The sequence below is a fragment of the Anopheles maculipalpis genome, chromosome X (assembly GCF_943734695.1).
Source record: "Anopheles maculipalpis chromosome X, idAnoMacuDA_375_x, whole genome shotgun sequence".
NCBI lineage: Eukaryota > Metazoa > Arthropoda > Insecta > Diptera > Culicidae > Anopheles > Anopheles maculipalpis.
Genome location: NC_064870.1, coordinates 1,490,748 through 1,510,998, shown reverse-complemented (window position 1 = coordinate 1,510,998; position 20,251 = coordinate 1,490,748). Strand labels below are relative to the sequence as shown.

The window sequence follows — 20,251 nt, the reverse complement described above, 5'->3', positions numbered from 1 at the left end:
AAATACTAATAAAATTAAATGCCATGCAGCATTTGATGGATGACACAGAAGTTGGGTGCGTAACCATTGTGGTACGTTTGCTTGGTAATAGCATGTAATTCACACTGTAACACCGGGAGGATTATGTTTGCTTTGCTGTACAATAATTTCTATCTCATGGCGGTCCTATGGCAACAATAATTAGTCATTTCGCTGCACAACGGTCGGGTGGGGGATATGAGTATGGGTATTAGTGAAACACAGTGATAAAACGAAAAAAAAACAAAAACAAAACAAAAGTAGGTGCAAAATTGATTAGATAGTAAAGGAAGGAATGTATGAAACAGGATAGCGTATAAAAAAAAAAACAGATAACACGCACAATTGCTTAAAATTCCCTAATCCGAAGTTCACGCCATTTTGTTTGTGGTGTGGTGGTTAATGGTATATTGGCTTACCCGCGGGAGTTATTTAAGTGAAAATTTTGTTATTAGATTTTTGCATCCGACACTCAAAAATTTGTCTCACACATACACACGCACACGCTCATACATACACACACACACACGCACGGGCCACATACACATAAAACCTACACAAATGAAACGGTTGTGATACCGTTTCGTGAGTATATCAGATAAAGAATACATTTATATGTAACTGCAAACATTTCGCGCGCGCGCCTTTCGTTACGACCATCTTTGACCATCTTCGAACCACCGAAAAGGTAAATGTTGCGGTGTGTGCGGTTCGCTAACCCGTCCGTCCTCTACCCCGCGTGTCCTTAACTAACCTCGGCCGTACGGCGCAAGAAGTATGCCGCGGACGACGGTATACTGTGGCTGACGAGCTGCTCTGCGGTGCCGAGCGATGCACCACCCTCCGCCGACTGTCTACTGTCACCGTCGCCGAGTATTTCGCGATCGAGATGTTCCGCCTCGAGGGCGACCGGGTCGGCATCGCTGGTTAGCTGGCGCGTCAGCTCATCGTTATCGAGCTCCGGCCGGTAGACGGGCGAAAACTGGCGATCCTGCCGTTCGCCGGATATTTCGCGCGTTATAAAGTCTGGCCTCAGTATCGGCGACAACGGTACGCTGTACTTGTCATTTTTGCTTTCGATCTTGAGCTCGTGCGAGTTGGCGTCTGGCAGGTTTACCGGCAGCACGTACTTGATGTTGAAGTCTATCTTGGTGATCGGTGCGGGCGTGGTCGTCGTCGTTGTCGTCGTCGTCGTTTCGGTAGTGGTAGTAGGTACGCGCTGCGTGGCCGATTTGGAGCTAATTACCTTCGGTAGCGGTACGACGGGTATGTCCTTCGACTTCCTGTACGATGGCCCACCACTGTTCTGTGTTGCTTCCGGCGTGCTAAAGTTAGGACGCAACGAGAGCGACGACACGTATTTGCGATTGTTTGTGTAATGGCGTGTGTTGGTAGCTTTAGTTGTCGTGACGGGGACCGGTTCGGTCATGTACAGTGGTTCGGTAGTGGCTACCACCCGCTCATTGTCAGCTTCGGCGGAACTGTCCCTACTGTACGCAAAGTCGGACACCCGCGAGGCAGTAAGAACCGATTCCGGGCGCTTGGTGTACTTTTTCTTGCTCTCTTTGCTCGGCAACACTAGCGACTGTACGCGATCGACCACCGTACTGCTGCCGGACGGCAGGTCCGCCGGCGTGGTCGTCAGTAACTCCGGAGCTGATGATGAGCTGGTGGTCGTCGCTGGCGTCGTCGTGGTCGTTTTGGTGGTGGTCGTTTCGCTCGAAGGCTCTTGGAAAGAGAACTCGGCCGGCAGTGTGTACTTGTGCACGATCTCGCGCTGTGTCGAGGACGATACCACTACCGGTGTGGTGCGGGTCGTACTCACGGTCACGGTTTTGAAGGTAGTTTCTTCCGGCTCTGCCGCCACCGTTGCCGTGGTGGTCAGCTCTTCGGCCGGGTTAAAGTAGAGGTCAGTGGTCTGTGGTTTGTACCCGTTGCCCTGCTGTCTGTCATCGTTGCTCGACTCCGTATCTGTATCGTCTGTCAAGTCCGGCCGCAAGCTAGTTACCTGCACGTAGCGATCGGTTTCTGCAGCAAGCTGCGTCACTGCCGGCAGCTCGTCGTCCTGTTCCAGCGGGCTGGCACCGGTTGCCGAGCTGAAATCTACACTCGAAATGCGCTCAATCTCTGGATGTGGGGCCACGGTTGGCACGTCGTCCAACTGCTCGGCATCTGCCTGCGGTGGCATATCGGTGGTCGGGAACCCGACACCCTTCTCCGGATCAAACAAACCTTCGAGCGGAATGGTGGACGTCTCCACGGTGAACACACTGTTAGACGACAGGACCACGGTGCGACCGCGACCATTGTCCGTGTCCTCATCGTCGACACGCTCCGTTACCGGGGCACCGCTACCGAGCGTGGTCGTGGTGTAGCTGCTGCTGCTGCTCGTGCCTCCGGTGCGATTGTTGGCCCGGTTCGGTTCTACCAGCCGTATGATAATCTTGCGATTTATCTCACCAAGCTTCTGCATGACGGGCAGCTCGTCCGGATTGCTCGTGTTCTTCGTGTAGATTTCGACCACCCGGTGTATCTTGACCAGCTTGTCGGTCCTGTTGGCCGCCGGCAGCTCGATCTCTTGCTCCTCGGTGCGATAAATCTCGGTGGAGGATGGGACCGATTCGTTCTCCTTATCAATCGAAAACACGTGGTACAGCGTGGTGGGCTTGACGGTGGTCGTCGACGTTCTACTACGGTCCTGCAATACATTGACATCATCAATATCGATATTATCATTAATCGTGTAGATCGTGTCAGCCGTATTCAGTGTTGTGTAGTGAGTCTCATCGGATGCGGTGTAGTATTCGGTGGTTGTTCTGAATGTGTTGACTGTATCCTCGTACGAGGTAGTGTTTTCGGCCCCGTTTACTGTCTCCAGAAGCCAGGGCGATGTGGTGGTGGTTGTTGTTGTTGGTGTTAGCTCATCCGTACCGTTCTGGCTAGCGATAGGCGAAACGACGGTAAAAGCGGTCGTTGAATCGTGAGGCTGTTTTGTATCGTCGGTTGGAAACTCGGCCGCGGTTAGCGTCGTCTCCTTGAGCGTTTGTGATGGTGTCGTCTGTTGTATGCCCTCTGCCGTATCTTGCGTTGTTAGTAAGAATACCGCCGGCAGTGTTACGTTCTGTCCAGCGCGCGTACCATTGTAAAAACTGCCCACACCACTACCCACCGACGTTACCGGTACGCTAACGGAGGTAAAGTTACGTCGGCTGGTTGGTTTGCGTGGCTGGTAGCGTCGCGTCGCGAAACCAGCACCCTGTTCCAAATCGTTGAGCGTCGAGGCGACTACCACACGCTCGCCATCAGTGCCTGCGTCCGATTTGCTCGCCAACGACGCAGTGGTCGAGCGTAGGCGACCGAATGTTGGACGCGTGCGCGTCGTTGGAGTAAACCGTGGTCTCGGTGTAGTTACACTGCCTGCAACTGGTGCCCCAGAGTCACCGCTCAGTACGGTACCGTTTTGTGCTGTCGGTTTGTATCCACCGACATTTCCGAACGGTCGTCTAGTGCGTGTTGTAAAGGTGCGCTGCGTGGTCAAAGATGCTGTACCCTCCGAATTGCCGGTCGCTGCCGGTTGGTTGTTCTTGAAAATGAACCGATTGCTGCCGGAGTTGGGCTGTGCACGGGCCGGCGTTGGGCCGATGCGAGAACCAGGCCGTCGTACACCACCGTACGTAGGTTCGGGGCGTGGCTTTTCTGTGTCGACTTCTTGTGGCACCAAGCTGTTGCTGGCGTCACTACCTAACTGACCGAATAGTCTCTTACCCTGACGTTGGATTTCATTATCTCCCTCGTTTTCCTCACCACTGTAGCGCTGTTCTTCCGAGGAGCTGAACCTATCCTCCAGCGTTGTTCTGTCAGTAGCATCCGCACCGAATGGCGCTACAGTCGTCGTGCTGGTAGTGGTGGTAGTACGCGCAAACAGATTCGGTCTCTTCGGTAGCAGAACCGAGGTGCGATTGATCGACTTTTGCTCGACCGGTTTCGACGTTACCGTCGCTTTGTCGAACGAATTTTCAAACGCTTGCGGTCTTGCGGGACGGTTCAGTGAGTAGGCCGGACGGCGCCGTGTTGGGCGTGCAGACGGTTGCACAGAATCGTCACCGTTCGCACCCTCATTCAGCGGTGCTGCCGTAGTGGATGTGCGGCTACCGAGCAGCAGTGGTTTACGTTTACGTGATGGCACGAACGGAGCCGGGCCAGCCGAAACGGTACCGTCTGCGTCTGCGGTAGTGGCAACGAATGAACTATCCTCGGTAGTGGTCGACAGTCGGCCATTGCGAGCTAGCGAGAACGATGGACGGTTTCGGCGCGTTGGCACAAACTTCTTGATCGGTTCCGTTGGTTCTGGTGCCTCTGTAGTGACAAACTTACCGGTAAACTTGCGCCTGGTCGCACCACTACCGAATACTCGCGTCGAGCTACGGCTTGGGATGGATTCGGACTCAATCTGTTGACTATCGTTAATGCGCGTACCGTCGGAGCTCGTTAGCTTCTGGGGCTTTGGTGGCTGTGTAAGACCGCCCGAAACCAAATTGGCACTCGGGTTCGCTTCCGTAGCTGATACGGCCAGTGTGGACAGCGTTTCGGTAGCATCTTCCTCGTCAATGTCTTCACTGGTGCGAAGATTTGGTAGGTTGAGCAAGTTGTCGCTGTTGAGCAGATCGTAGCCCGATGCGATTTCGTTCGATGTGTCAGTGATCACGGTTGTAAAGTCCGAGTTGGCCACATTACTGTCCGGGTACGTTGGTTCCGCGGTAAACGATTCCGTAGAAGTTGTCGTAGAAGCGGTCTTCAAGAACCGATTGCCGGGTAATCGCTGCCGGCGTTGATCTGTATTGAAAGCGTTACGTCCACGCGTTACGGGACTTTCGTCAGCTGCAGTGGTGGCGGTAGCAGGCGTTGTGGTGGTAGTGGTACGACGACGGTTTACCCGCTGACGCTTGGTTGTCGATATACCCGTCGCTCGTTCTGTCACATCGTTACCAAGCGTTTCTTCCGGCGGTGCGAAGCGTGAGCTGAAAACGTCGCCGTTTGGTTGCTTTCTTGAGGCAAATGGTCTACGTGATGGTGATCTTGTGACCTCCTGCTCGGCAGCAGTTGACCCAGTGCTAGCATCCAATGTCGTACGCAGTCGGGCCGGACGTGTTGGACGTGTGCGTCCCGGAATGAATGTTTTGTTCGTGTTAACCTCGGAAACTACCACGTTTAGCGTGGTGTCGACGGCTTCCGTTGTGCTGCTGGCACTGTACCGATCCCGCAAGCTGGACGAGACGAGCTTTCTCGGCTGGGGAGTAGTCGTATCGACTTCGGCAGCATTCACATTGTACACAGTAGTAAGCTCGTTCAGTAATCGACCGTCAGATGTGACAGGGTCTTCAAAGAATTGTGCATTTGACTCCGTTGACATGTCATTTAAGTTTTCGGCCAATCCATTATTTACCATATTGTCGACATTTTCACGCCCAAACGGACGACCCTTGAAGGTGGAACGTGCCGGTGCGAGTGTGCTTGAAAACTCCTGCACCGGTTGTGTCGGGAATGTAGGGCTTGCTGTACCACTGGTCAGCTCGTTACGGCTACTAAAGCCGTAACGCAAAGCGGTACCAAGCGTCAGCAGAATTCGTTCCTGCGTCATAAACGGATCCTCAGCAATTCGTGTGTATGATTTAATTTCGGCCTGATCAAACGGCGTCACATTGTCGTACGTTTCCGTCTCTATGCGTGGCTCTTCGGTCGACGTGGTGGACACCGTATCGCTTGCGCGACGTCCGCTGTAGAGGCTAAAGTTAACGCGACGCAACGATCCACGGTCGGAAGCGGTTGTCAATGGTTCGACTGTCGGTGTGCTAGCGCTCGAGCTAACCGTTGTAGTGCGGCCTATTGCAAAACGATTGGCGGCCAGTTCTCCGGTAGATGGTCGCGAGCGGCGACGCGTAGTTTGCGTGGTTGTGGTGCTAACAAACTTGTCCGAAGACTTAGTGCTTTGCGAATCGTCGCTAGAGAGTGGTGTGGAGGCGACCGATTTTTCGGCCGCGGTACGGAAACGCACCCGGCCACGGTTACCGCGCACGGTTGCCCGTGTCGCGGGTTGCTCATTAATCTGTCTACCATCTACAAGTTCGCTACTCTCGGGCGTAGCGCTGCCGACCCTACGCTGCCGGCTTGCTGAAAGATCAAATCTCTGGGCATTGGAAAAACTCACCTTTACCGATCGGAGTGTCGTCGACTCTAGCTCTGGTGCGGTGGTGGTAGCTAAGCTGTTCGCAGTTTCTGGCAGGCGCGTCGGACGTGTGCGACGTGCGCCTGCTGCGAATGGGCGTGGGGCTGCCTTTATCGGAGCAACACCACTCCCCGGGGGAACTTTCCGACTAGGGTTAGTGACAGGTTCTAGTGTGGCGGTGGTGGTAGTCGATGGTTTCCTAGTTCTTGTGAATTTGAAAACTGAGTTAGAAGTAGCATCGTTAGTGAGGGAACTAGCCGTCGCAGGGACCGCCGTGGTCGACGGCACGGACGGTGGTGCACCGGTCGTCGTCGTGGTGGTAACGATCGCTTCGTAGTCGGTGAAACCTTTCTCACCACCATCGTACAGTGGCTCGAAGCGCTTATCGTTATTAGCAAATGTATCACTACCCTCCAAACCAGCGTCCAGACTGCTAACACTACTACCAGTAACGCTTTCACCTGTGTTTAGTATGGTGGTTACCTCTAGCATCGCGTCACCGAGCGGTGTTTTGGCACCGTCACCGTTAATACCATCGTCCGTTTTGTGCAAAGTGGGAACAATTGGCACATTGGTGGTGTCAGTCACCTCCGGAGTAGGCTGGTAATCGACATTCGACAGCACCTGGACCTGCTCCGGCTCTTCAGCACTGTCGCTGTTCGGGGCGGTGGTTGCGCTTGAAAATGCTACTAAATTGGATGGTTTGGGGGCAGCAGCATCGCTGCCACTGCTAGTACTACTATCGCTATCGTTACTACTATTACTACTACTACTACTTTCGCTATTGCCGCCTCGGTCGTTGTCGTTGCTAATGGTGTTGCTGTTAACGCGCTCAACACTACTATACTGTCGTGTGCTGTAAGGTATCAAGTTTGGTTCTGAAGATTGTGATGGATCGATCGTGGTGGTGGAAGCTGTAGTGTATATGGTTTGGAAGTCTGTAGATGGTACCAAAAGAGAAGAATCTGTGCCTACATCATCACGTTCGGCATCCTGCAACCTACTGCTGGTGTACGGTACGCTGGTCGTCCGTCTACGATCGATGGTGTTGTAGCTGGCGGATGGATGAAAACGATAAGTAAGAAACAGTCCTAGAACACCCACAGAAGTTGCCGTTGGACCTACCGATTTGGAGACGAACGCTCCGGTTCACTTTCTGCCACGTTTGACGCTTCTGTCGGCCGGCGGTTCCAGTTACGGTTCACCGCACTGTACTGCGCACCGCCTGCAGAAAATTTCTCCCCCTCTCTTTCCTCGTCCTGTGCTGCATCCTCACCATCTACATCACTGTCCTGCTCGGCGATCGTCGTCGGACGCTGACGTCTGATGCTGACGTACTTCGGCACGGAGGTCGGCTTGCTGGTTGTGAACGTAGAGGGTTGGTTCTCTTCCTCATCGATGTCCTCATCGTCATCGTACCGATCCTCGATCGACGTTGCCTTCGTTGGTCGCACACGCTGCAGCGTTACGTACTTGGGCTTCTCACGGAACACACCCTCGAACTCGGGCAGCTGGTCGAGTCCCTCGTTTTGCGGACCAACGCGACTGTTCGTGTACGAGTTGCGCACCACCGATGAGTACTTGTTTTCCGGCAGCGAACCCGTCTTATCCTGCTGGGTGAAGGTAATGGCTGGGCGGAACTTCTGGCCCACGGTTCCAGTGCGGCTCAGCACACGCTCGTACAACGATTTGCTAATGGTCGGTGCTGTGGTCGATATTTGGTCCGAGGCCGCATCCTTCAACAGTATGGAACCATCTTCCTGGGCCTGCAGCTGCTTCTCCAGCTCCTCAATGCCTCCAACCTTTTTGATCAGCGCAATCAGCTCCTTGATCACCTTTGGGTCCTCCTCTGGCTGCGTTTCGGTGTTATCCTCGTCGGAGTAGTCTACTTCCACGGTCGGCTCGGTCGTGGTTGTGGTGGTAAACGTTCCGCGGTTGAAGAAATTATTCCGATTGGTGGGAATTGTAATACGAGGCCTCGGTGTGGTTGATGTTGTGGGCGTCGCTACGGTTGTGGTGGTGCTGGTGGTGCTTGTGGTTGAGGTTGTGGCGACGGTCTTGGAGCAGATCACGTTACGAGCATAATCGCACGAATCCGCCTGCTTGTTGAACACCAGTCCCGATGGACAGGTAAACTGATGCGCTACCAAACCGAGGCTGGGACTATCCAAACACCAGAAGTATTTTTTGCAATCGCGTGGATGCGGGAAGAAACCTTCATCTTCGCATTTAAAGTCTGCATACAAAAAAAAAAATTGCAAAACAAAAGGAAAACATTAGTTTTGTGTTCATCCGCCTCCGTAAGCGTATGGGTGGGAAGCGACGCTTACCTGCGCCTGGATCAGGCGTAGTTGGCGGCTGCGGTGTTGTGGTTCTTCCGCCAATGTACAAAGAATCTTCCGTCGTTGTCGTGGTGGTGGTGCTGGTCGTCGTAACGCGTACCGGGCGAGCTACTTTACGCCCTTGAGATGTTTTGAACGAGGCCTTAATTTCGTTATTGTTGTCAGTATTCACACGGTTGCGCGTTGCAGAACCGGGGCGACTACGCGAACGACTCGGTTTCCGCGGTCTGCTCGATGAAGCAACATCGTTTATGCCCACTCTGTAATGGTTGATGAAACAACACGCAATTAGTAAAGCCGGTTGTGCAACCCAAACGCTCCCGTTCGGGGTGTTCTCGTCTGCTTAGCTGTTGTGATGCTGCTGAGTGGTGGACACTTACTCTGTGCTGGCTAACAGTGCTTCCTTGGCTGCTTCAATGATCGGGTATGGTTTGCCGTGACAGGTTCCCCTAAAGTCATCGTTATCGATGGACCAGAACATGATACCTCCGAGCCCGTTCTCGGCGACGTACTTTGCCTTGCGCCGTGCGATTGCCTCATCGTCATAGCCGACCCATTGGTTACCCTTGTAGGCGTACGGTCCCATTGCCTTTGGATTCGGCTGGACCACCGTCCAATCCGAGCTGTCCTTTAGATTGGAGCAGATTTCGTAGTACGCAAGGTAGCCCTTTTCGCGCGTTGCGTCACCCTGCTCGCCGGGACCATCAGCCGGTGCACCGATGTCTGTAGCGTCCGGGTTGTACAGTGTGTACGATCGACCGTACGTTGGAATACCCAGCACAAGCTTGTCACGATCTGCTCCAGCTTTCAAGTAAAACTTCACACTATAATCCTACAAAGTTATGGTGTTATGGTGCCAATAAAAAAAAACAGATAAACATCAAACAATCCAACAGATCGTACGCCATCAATTACTTACAATGTTGAGCTCCGAGTCGAAGTTGTACTCGGACGCTTCCTCCAGCGAAAACAGTGGTGAGTGATGATTGACTGCCGGCTCGTACGCGCTATGATAATCGTACGACAGCAGATTGAACCAGTCGAGATATTTGTTCAGCTTTGGCACATCGTAACCCTTCTCGACGTACTCGATACCGGCAGGCACCGCCATCGTCAGCAGCAGCCTCGGTCGGCCCGTTTTCGACGACTCGCGCTCAAACTCCTCGCGCAGCTCCTGCACCAGCTGAGCATAGTTTTCGCGATCCTTCGGCTTGGAACCGTCCCGGAACGCCGGATATTCCCAGTCCAAATCGAGTCCATCGAAATGGTTCTGGCGCAAAAATTTTATCGTATTCTTTACGAACTGGTTGCGACGCTCCGCGTCCGCTACCAGCGGCGAGAATCGCGAGGAACCTTCATTCCAGCCACCGATCGCTAGCAGCGTTTTGAGATTTTTGTTGTACGTCTTGAGCCCGGTAAACTTTGCAAATCCACCTGTTTTGTTTATTTTTTTTACGGACCGGAAAGTGAATTCGAAATTGAAATGCAAAAGTGCAGACGTGGGCTAAGCGGGGTGTGCAAAAAATTTCACTTACCTTGCTCGATATCCTGATACTTGTCGTATGGTTTTAACGTGTTTTCCTTCGTAAACCCACCAAACGAGTAGATCAGATGTGTGCAGAGGTACGGGTTTATGTTTTGCGGCGTGAACTTGGCTGTGCCCGGTCGATAGACGGACCAGTTTGTGTAGTAGCAAACGACACGCTGGTTGCTGTCGGCTGCCAGTGATTCATTGCCGCTCCATAATGCTAAAATTGCTATTGCCAAGAATAGCTCCGCTCCTCTGTGAAGCTGTGTAATAGAGTAAGAACACCTCGCATTAGTATCTCCATTTGCTGTGTCCATTCTCCGCTACTAAGTCTATTTTATCGTGTACATCAAAGGCTACAATCTTGTTCCCGCAAAGATTGGTAGCAAAATTCGTTACGGAGGGGTAGCGATTATCTGACATGCATCGAACTTTAAAGACATTTCACAGATCTGAATGAACGCTAACCCCCATTAGCATGTCCAAAAACATAAAGGAGCATAACTCTTTCAGACAGCCGCTTAGAACCAGACAAAAGTGTGATGCTGGAAGACTTCCAAGAATGGACAACCTTCGCAAAAAAAGGTGAATAACTTCCAGTGACTGAAGCTTAGAAGAAACTCTTTACGAACTCGAGATGTCTATCAGCGAATGAGTTGCTTTATCTAAGATGAATAGAACGTTTGAAGTTTGCGTGCTTATCCCAAGACAAGCAAATTTGAGACTCGACGCCATAGTTGTTCTGATTGACAAAATCAAACCACTGGGTGTAGAACATCTCTTAGCTATTGCCAAGAAGCGGAACTGGTGTCAGAAGACTTCAGATTAATGTAAACGATAGCAAAGTTCTTCCTCCCAGCCTTCAAGCAATAGTATCGAAATCGTAATGATTAATATTATAGGAATAAAAGAGAAACCTTCACGCTTTTCATGGCTGTAAAATCTCCACTGTGTTACATGCACAGTCAAAGCTCGCATGGTTAAGCTTGGTCCGACGACCGTTGACTTCTGGCAGGTTCTCTCTTTCGTTGCTAGAAAAGTATCTTTACACCGCGACAGGTATTACGAAACACTACAACGGGCAGAAGCCAGCCGGAGAAAGAAAATACGACACCAAAAAAAAAATGGCTCCCTCCAATATCCTTTCCCGGATCCAAAGTGCTTCGCTCCAACCTCATCAACCCACCGAACGGCCGTATGTGGGAAACTAAACGGCTTATGCCATTGTGTGGTGGTGGTGGTGGTGGTGGTGGTGATGGGCGATGGTGTGTTGTTTTGATTGCCATTACGAAAGCAACAACAACCGCACGGCAGCGCTAAGTGAAAGTTGTAGTCGAATCTTCGTAACGCCAGTAACCCCGCCGTCACCGGGTTGATATGGTGATGGGCGAGAGCGCAATACCCACCCAGAGACCCGGGGGCCCGAATACCATACCGCTGCCCCGGCTGACGGGAACACGGAGGTTTCCGGGGGCATCCATGGCAGCTGGAGAAAGATCGGTGGACAAAAATCGAATCACACACACACACACAATTTGTGTGAGGTGGTGACCGGTGAAACTGATTGGTTCATGAGTATGGTGTCCCACCGGGCGGTTTAAGGTGTGTCATCCGGAAATTCCATCTCACGCGCGGATGGAACGATGCATGCCGCGGTCGTGAGAGCAACAACGGGAGCGGATGGAGCGAAGTGGTTAAATTTATCGCCCCGCTCGTTTGGGCCGCGCACCCAAATGGTTGGCCCGGTTTTTTTTTTTACTTTTCGCCGTTCCTTCTTTCCAGATGATGCTGGGCTGCTGTAAACTTTCCTTTTCATGCGCAACGATCAGGTTGCATTATTATTTTTTTTTTCGAAGGTGAAAACACAAAAATTCTTCTTTGGTGTTTTGGTGGGTTTTTTTTTGGGTGGGGACATAACCACACCTTTTCAAATGCGACATTTGGTCATCCATCTTGGACACGGGATGTCACCAGCGCGCTATCGGGTATGTTGCGTTGTTTGTAAAAAGCAGAACGCTCGATCGATCGAAAAATTGATTATAGAAAGGAGAGCAACATTCACCGTGGAAAAGTAAAGTAAAAGTACTTATAAACCGAGTTGAAGTACAACAAAAAAATGGAATCCAAGATGGCCTTCCCCAATATGGCAACCTGTTCTGTTGCTTCGCGTTGTGTAAAGTTTTTGTTTTGTTTTTTTTTTCGCACAATTCGGAATTTATTTCGAGTTATCAGTTTTTCAACAGTGAGTGTGTATCGGGCTAATCATCAGCCGGTCTTGCAATCAGGTTGCTGAAAGCAACCAGAAACGGCGTGAAACCGGTACCCTGCGAGAGAGCTAAAGGTGATATGATTGCTCAAAACTGTTGCGTAATGCTCCACTGTTTTTGAGTGTTGTGTGTGCTACAGCTACAACAGGGTTGTGCAGAAGAAAGAGGGCCCGAGCGGGATTCGATAAAAGCCAAAGAAAAGAAACATACAAATCAACGAAAGCAAGAAGCACAACCAAACCTGTTCCATCACATATTAGCAGGATGTTTTCGGGTGCGTGCGTTGGCTAATAACGTAATGTTTTCCAAAAAAAAAAAAATGCAGACACCCCAAAAACATAATGCCGGGGAACCCAAACCCACAGCGAAAGAAATCAATCGCAGCGGTATGGGAAGGATGGGTCGATACGCACCAGCAGGCTTACGGTATGCCGATTTTCCTTTCGAGCGAACGATGCGCACCTCTTGATGCGTCCCAGTATCTCTCGAGGCCATTTGTTTTAATCGGTTACGGTATTTGGGACATTCGTCGCCACAGGCTGACCAGTGACGGTGCGTGTTGACTACGGTTTACATATTTTGTCGGCATTGAAATGGTTATGGAATAGTTTGAGAACCACACCTAGATAAGAATTCGCCAATTTCGCCGAGATATTGACTTATTCAGGTATGTTATTGACTCAATGTGCTCGGATGTTGTCGCTGGTTTGTTCCACAGGATTGTAGAATCACACATTTTCCATCCCAGCATCCATAGCTCCGGCAACGGCAGCATCCGGTCAGTTCTACATCTCGCAGAATGAATCAATAATATACCTGAAAAAATCAATATCCTGGCGAACTTGTTCATTACATTCTCGAAAACCCTGTACTTGATACGTTTCCTGGTGATTGTGTAACGGCTATACCGGATTTAGACGCTCCCCTTGTAGAAAACGCAACCGAATATATGTCGCGGGACATCACAACAACAGTTCGACCAATTTCACAAGGTTGCACATACCGCGGTCCAAACGGGGAAGATGTACCTTACCTTAGGTTCCGTCTTCCGTGCCTAAGATTATGAAGGTTATTAAATCATAATCTCGTGCAGCAGGTTTACCAATTAGCGTACATAGCGTCCTCTGTTGACTTATCGTCACTGCTACACAGCGAAAACAGCGAAAGTGACACTTCTTACCGCACTATGCAAATCAACTGTCTACATAGAAAAGTGAAATTGTTTGATTCCACACACAACTCGAAGCGTTTGTTTTTCCTTTTTTATTGGTAGGTACTTACACACGCCATACGGTAGCGGTGGGATTTGTTTGCTCGAATTTCGATAAAACGTACTACAAAGTTTGCAAACACCGCATCGCTACCGTGGATGGGACGCTTTCGCAACATTCTCTTTCCACAGCTCTGTGGCTCTTGCATTTTAATTTGATTTGTCGCCTGTTCGTGCGCGTTGAACCGTTTCGACGGCGTGATAGTTATTACTCACGCAGTAATTCGGCTGTTCGAAAATTCATTACCTTAAGGTCAAACTAATACGATAACCTTCGGTTTAAGAAACCAAAAAAACCACTTCAGCATCCACACGGTGGAAACTGGTTAGAGCCACATCAAGCTTTGCTAGTGAAATATTTGAGCAAGACAAGTAATCCGCTCGCGAAGTGCTGCATCCGTGTAATTATTATATTTGTTATACGGTTAATTCATTTGTGATATATTCGAATCCATAGGATACGGCACCCGAGCTTTAGTACTAGAGCCCCAGAAGGTTGGGGCTTGGTCGGGCATTCAAAGCATTCTTGACTTGGTTTTAATCCGTACCAAGATATTCTACGTTCGGCTCATGTGAGGACACTCTAGACGAGATTCAATGTTGGTCATAACTTTTGGGACCTCATTTAGGTTATCATCAAGCTTCCCTGACGAATTCTTGATACCTTGTTACTAGATGTTTCAGCAACTTCAGGATATCTTCTTCTTGTGTTAATGTTGTTAGAAGTTTCCGGATGTCTTTTTACAAAATTTTCCCTTCATTTTTTTTGAAGCTAACGGGGTTGCTGGCTTCATTTTTGAAATCTTCTACTGATATTGGTACTTACAGGGTTTCTCAGAAGAACTAGAAATGTTTGAAGCGTTTCTAAATCCTGCATAAGATGTAGTGAACATCAGACTGGTAGAATTAGACACATTCGCGTTTTTTCGGCAGCACTCCGAATGTAGCGGACAATCATCTAACCCAAACAAGATTTTTCTACGTCATAATGAGCAATGACCATACGTCTCTGGAACATTGCCAGTTAATCTCAGAAACTCTCTGTATGCCAGCATGCGTAGTAAAACAATGGCACCCATTTATCGGGGTATAATTAAATAACTTCACCTCATTTCTAATCATCTAACAACCATCTTGAATACTAGCAAAAAGACAAACAAACAAATGCGCCAAGATTAACATATCACTCAGTGTGAGCGATAATCGATCAACCTCTGCCAACACTCATGCAATTGTAATAATACGTAATGTTTTTGCTAGGAAGAGGAAACGCATCTTCACCACACGCGAACAACAACAATACCCACAAAAAAAAAATGGCAATCTATATGAGAAACTCTTGACTTGAATGACTGGGTTACGAGGCCACGAGTATCGTTTTTTTTTTGTTGTACACTTTAAAGAGGCTTCATTATCTTCAGCATACGTTCCCTGCCGATCGGTGTAACGCATGGCTGATCATACCGAAGACCAACCATCTCACTGACTTCACACGTCCACAACGGGTCTCTGGGGTGCCGGTGGTTCGATTGTAGTCTAATTACTGCTTGTGAGAAGTTTCGCTTTTCAACTCAGCACTGCCAGCCCGCCGACGGCATAAAAGCTTAATGGGGTTGGATAACATTTGTCCAATGTTGTTTGCTTTTAATCGTAATTCTATTAAATTACGCGATGAGGTACATTTTACACCGACAAACTACCAGCTAGCCCTAGCCTGATGTTGGGGCCTTTTTTTGCTGTTTGTAATTTGTAGTAACGCTTTTTTCTTCTTTTCTTCACTGGTTTCTTCTAACAACCTACCACGGTTGCGGAAATGTGTTGCGTGAATAAATATTTAAACGTGCGGAGTACTGAAGAAATCGGAGAAAAACAAACACCATGCATCATTTACCGAATAAATATTTTTGACATGAACAATCATCAAGGTAAGGCGAAAAGGTTAAAACAGAGAGGAGAAACAGACTAATGTCGAAAGAAAAAATACCGAAAATCCCCAACAGAGTGTTGAAACGTTGCGCGGGTTAGAAATGAACTCACCCGGCTGAAGCACTACAGCGAGGGCAATGGACAACCCAGCGTCAACTGTTGACTGGGGAAAAAGGCCATTACCGTGAGTGGTGTGTATGTGTCCCAGCATGAATTTAAAATCGGCTTTAAAGCCATAAATTCAACGAGCAACCGCAAGCTCTGAATGATGATCACGCACAAAAGCGCGTGACTCACCGGGTAGGAGGTTCTCGGCTATTACAACACACCATTCTATCCCGCTATTAAAACGACGCGGTGGAGAACCCTGCCCCCATTGGGACACCGCCGCTTCACAGCTTGCCCAAAAACGCACAACCATTTAATGAATCACGCTCTGTAAAAATGGCCGCAAGACACAACAATGTCAAAAGCGAACGGCCAGCGGAAAATGCAACCTCATTTAGGATGTACCTGGTCAGAATGCAGAAGACCTCCCCGCCGCATAAAAGCGTGTGCGGTATCGTATATCGCTTTACCATACAGAAGATAACCGGGCATAGGTGGTAACGGTATCGCAGCAGTTGCAGTGACGACCCACCCGTCGAAAACAATGCATATAAGTAGATGGGTGACGGTTGCCGACTTACCGGAAACATGGTTGTGCTCGTTCGCCTCCGATTTTGCTTCTGCAGCTCCTTCCCTGGCGGCCCAGACCAGCCCAGAAACCCTGCCCCCCGAACGACTCCCCCGGGTTGTGTGTGGCTTGCGTTGGCTCCTTCTGCTTGAGGACACGACGTTACACCTCCGTCTACCGTCTGGTTCTTCTTGTAGCGATCTGCCAGCGGCTGTTAGATAGAATTAAGAGAAGAAAAAAACAGACAGGCGCCTTGTTAGTTGGTTCCATTCGACTAAGATGGCCGTTTTCGTTCGTATTGGATGACGTACCGTGTACTACTTGCCTTCCTTATAATAGGCTTTTGGTATGTGTGGAGGAGTTCGTTTTGGTCGTAACTGTTTCGTTCCTACCGATTAGTGCATCACCTCATCCTAAAAGAAAAATCTGTCGAGACATGGAATTAGTTTAGAGAGAGAGAGAGAGAGAGAAAAGTTCGAGAGATCCGGCCATGTTGAAATGCTTCAGTTAATCAGCAGATCAGTGCTGCAATCACGTGGATCTGACGATGCTTCACAAAACGGCTCGCAGCCTAAGAGTATGCTACCAGAAATGTTGTACGAGCAAAAATGTCGCCGACGAAAACTAGTACCTGACCTCCCAGACAGCAACTTTCATGCCTCTTGCGGATCTCGTCTCGTTGCCGCTTGAGACGTGCATTAAGAAAATGTTGACTATTTTATCCAACTATTTACTGCTGCAATATTCTTGCCGAAACCAGATAACAAAACTAGAGCAACAGATGTGTGTACGTGAAAGTAAAGGTCTGAGTCGGTGTACTGTGTCTTAAGACCTTGCAATGTTGTCTGGTATTTGTTGTTGCGTTTCTATCACCAGTACTGCCTGCAGGCATCTCTTACAGGGTGACCCAGTCCGAAAAGAAAACTTTCCTGTCCCTATAACACGCACAAGGCACAGGAGGAAGGAGGTTCCTCTCCGCTCAGCATGTGTTGTGGGGGAGGGGGGCATGTAAAGGCAAACATGTGCTCCACTTTGGTCCACCGGTGATCTACTTATTACGCTCCATAGAACATATAGGGACGGTTTTAGCCAATCGGACAGCCATTTTAGAGATCCGTCCTCATTATCGCGCAAACCTGCTGCTACTACTCCTCGGCGCACAGATTCCGACCCCTTCCGGCGGTGGCAAATCCATCCTAATCAAATCGCTGTGCAAGCGAAACATCAGTCATAGCTTAACACACGCCGCGTCCACAAATCGACGAGCGTGCAGCTAAATACGGGGCTCCCATGCAAAAAAAGGGAAACCGTGGCAAACACGGTGGAAGAAAGCGCGAAATGATGCAATTAACATAGACATTTGAAAATGCACCCAGGCACACGCGATCGTCAGCCAAAGATTTTCCCGAACCAAACGAGGAGGGCCCGCGCCACAGACTAGCCAGCGATAATGTACGATCGGTATCGATATACGCTCAAAGAAAGAGATGTATTACCGCCGGAAGCGGTGTAAAGCAGCTATATTGTGCGTGTACGAGCAGCGCATGCATTTACAAGCTGGAAGCTACATTGCAATTCTACACTCGGCAGGTCTTCAAAAAGGCAAATCTGATGTTGTTTCTTTTTTGTTGGACGAAAGAGAAAAGCAAACGGCCAACTACGCGGCCGTACGCGCGATTGTTTGCGATGGTATATCAGGCCTTTTTTTTTTTTTTTGCTCGTTGTTGCTGCCACTTTTTCCTCATCTACTTTAAACGCCGAACAACTCTCGCGTTGTTTCCTGTTCGCGAATTCAATGAAAGTACCTCTGTAGAAACGTGGGGAAAATATGAGCTTCACTGGTTTGAAATCACCCGGAACCACTAGGTTACAACGCAGAGCTTGGTTAGGCAGGTTCGATTAACACACAAACACACGCCGTGCCTTAAAATAAAGTGGATTAAGAAAACCCTTCGCTTAAAAGGGCTGAGAGACTTAAATAACTATACCGATAGTGGCACGTGAACCGTACGTACCACTACCGGAACAGTTGTGGAAACAATGAACCCTTGCGCACGATCACTTTCCTGGGGTGCATACCGACATTGTGATAGCTAATGGCGGCACTACTCCACATTGCCACGATGTTGTGCGATTCTTTAAGGTTAGGGAAGTTGTGTGTGTGTTCAAGAACTGATCGCAATTGCACAATCAATGCCTGCGAACTGCGAACTGCGTTTGCTTCTTTGGTAGTGCATGCTCAGTACATTTTGACTTCCCCAACTTCAACTTCGCTCCGGGCTGCAAAACAGACCCTCAAACTCAATACACCAGGCACCCGAAACCCCCTAACCACGACCATGTCTACCATCCAGCTTGCAACAGTCTTTGATTCTAGGAGCAAGATGAACTTATCCGAAGCACACTAATGTCAGGGCACGACTCGAAGCGGATCATCACGGGCACCCGACCTATAACATGACAGATTGCCACGATTTATGTGTTTGCTCCTCGCTCAGTGGAAGGTCTGCGCCACGCTTTTGTGTGCAGGTTAGAATACCAGTTGATTTCAAGTACGAAATTTGTTCGTTCCATTTCCTTTTTCCTGCAGCTTGAATTGACTTCAACGCGGGTACTATTGTTAGACTTGATTCACTAATGATTTTCCTTGAATTCGGAATTGTCTCCGGATAGTAGTTCCTGTGTGTGAAGGTCTGGCTAGTGAACGCGGCTCTCACCACCGGACTACAGGCTGTCGGTTCTATTAGTCGCATCTCTATGTCCTCTAGACAATAGACCGTTCAAGGTGTTGGGTTTAAAAGTTCAAAGCTAAGTGTAACTTAAGCACATAATGACAGATATCGAATATCGTTAATAAACGCCAATCAGACATATCCTTACATTCTTCTACCAATTAAACATGGCCGACGTTTCATCTGAAATGCTCAGCCACGCTGCCAAAATCTACCGCTCTGCCACTCGAAACCGATACGGTACCGCAACAAAACTGCGTGTAACAAAAATTGATCTTTCAATATCCAACCGCGCTTGCAGCTTTCATTCCGCAGCCTTTTTGACACTCGCTCCGAACATAATGGACAATGCATGTGTCGTCATTCGATGGTTTTGTTTCGACTGTTGGACTTTTTGCTGCTCCTAGCCACATCATACATTTTAGACGCGCTGGTCTACTAGGCGACCATTGTTGGCGACCACACTCAGATGTAAGAAGTGAGGCGAGAAACGTTCGAAGAGATAAACCTAGCCCGCGCCAAGACAATAGAACTAAAACCTCCTGAATATTGGCTGCTGTGTTGTTTGTTATTTTTTCCCATGAGATGGAGAAATGTGCAAGAGTGCGCAATCGCACCTCTACTTGGTTTGTAATGAAAAAAAAGCAGCAACAACAGCGCAAATCAAATACATTCATATTAGACTAGATTGCTTCATAAACCGTAACCTACTGGTGGTCACCTATTATGCGTCAGAAGTGTTGCTAGCTGACCAGCTGACTTTGCAGGCACGGGTTTGGAACTGGGCAGTATAACTCCAACTTTCCAATCGCCATTAATGTAACGCGCATAGTGTCACACTTAGTCAACATCGAAAGCGGACTCGTGAACTCGTACTATCAATAGAGCCAGTACATCGTCTTCAGTCAGTATTATAATTACATAATATTACGACAAAAAAACGGCTTACATAACCATGCCATACATGACAGATGAGATAATTGGGGAGACGTTCGGTGGAGCAACACATCCAACAAACACGCACAGGAATGTTGTGGTCTGCACCCTCACGGCGATACACGACCCATTTTACACGAACCTTTCCGGTGACTTCTGGTGACATCTTGAAGCGTCCTCAAAGTCACAGTGGGCCGATAGCGGTAGCGATACTTCCGCCTGCAAGTTGAGCCTATACGTAGGATCTTCCATGTCATTGATGATCTTATTACATTACGTATTGTAGACCCACCAGTGAGGTGCGCACATAGCAAGCTGTAGTTGCTGCAGTTG

The 20,251-nt window shown here is 49.2% G+C and overlaps 1 protein-coding gene across 1 annotated transcript; it reads right to left on the bottom strand.

The window, feature by feature from the left end:
• Positions 1–763: 763 nt before the first annotated feature.
• On the bottom strand, positions 764–16,336 carry LOC126558962 (mucin-5AC-like). The gene is made up of 7 exons (XM_050215092.1): positions 16,264–16,336; positions 10,119–10,374; positions 9,503–10,017; positions 8,964–9,415; positions 8,572–8,843; positions 7,367–8,477; positions 764–7,295 (listed from the first exon to the last, which is right to left on the bottom strand). The coding sequence occupies exons 1-7, from the start codon at positions 16,270–16,272 to the stop codon at positions 764–766; spliced, it is 9,147 nt and encodes a 3,048-aa protein (XP_050071049.1). The 5' UTR covers positions 16,273–16,336.
• Between the last annotated feature and the right edge of the window lie 3,915 nt (positions 16,337–20,251).

What these genes read in the sequence shown, in the direction of transcription:
- LOC126558962 (XM_050215092.1), bottom strand. An exon ending in GTATCAGGATATCGAGCAAG is followed by an intron (nt 10,018 to 10,118) that starts GTAAGTGAAATT and finishes TAAACAAAACAG; the next exon opens with GTGGATTTGCAAAGTTTACC. An exon ending in GCACTGTTAGCCAGCACAGA is followed by an intron (nt 8,844 to 8,963) that starts GTAAGTGTCCAC and finishes CAACCATTACAG; the next exon opens with AGTGGGCATAAACGATGTTG.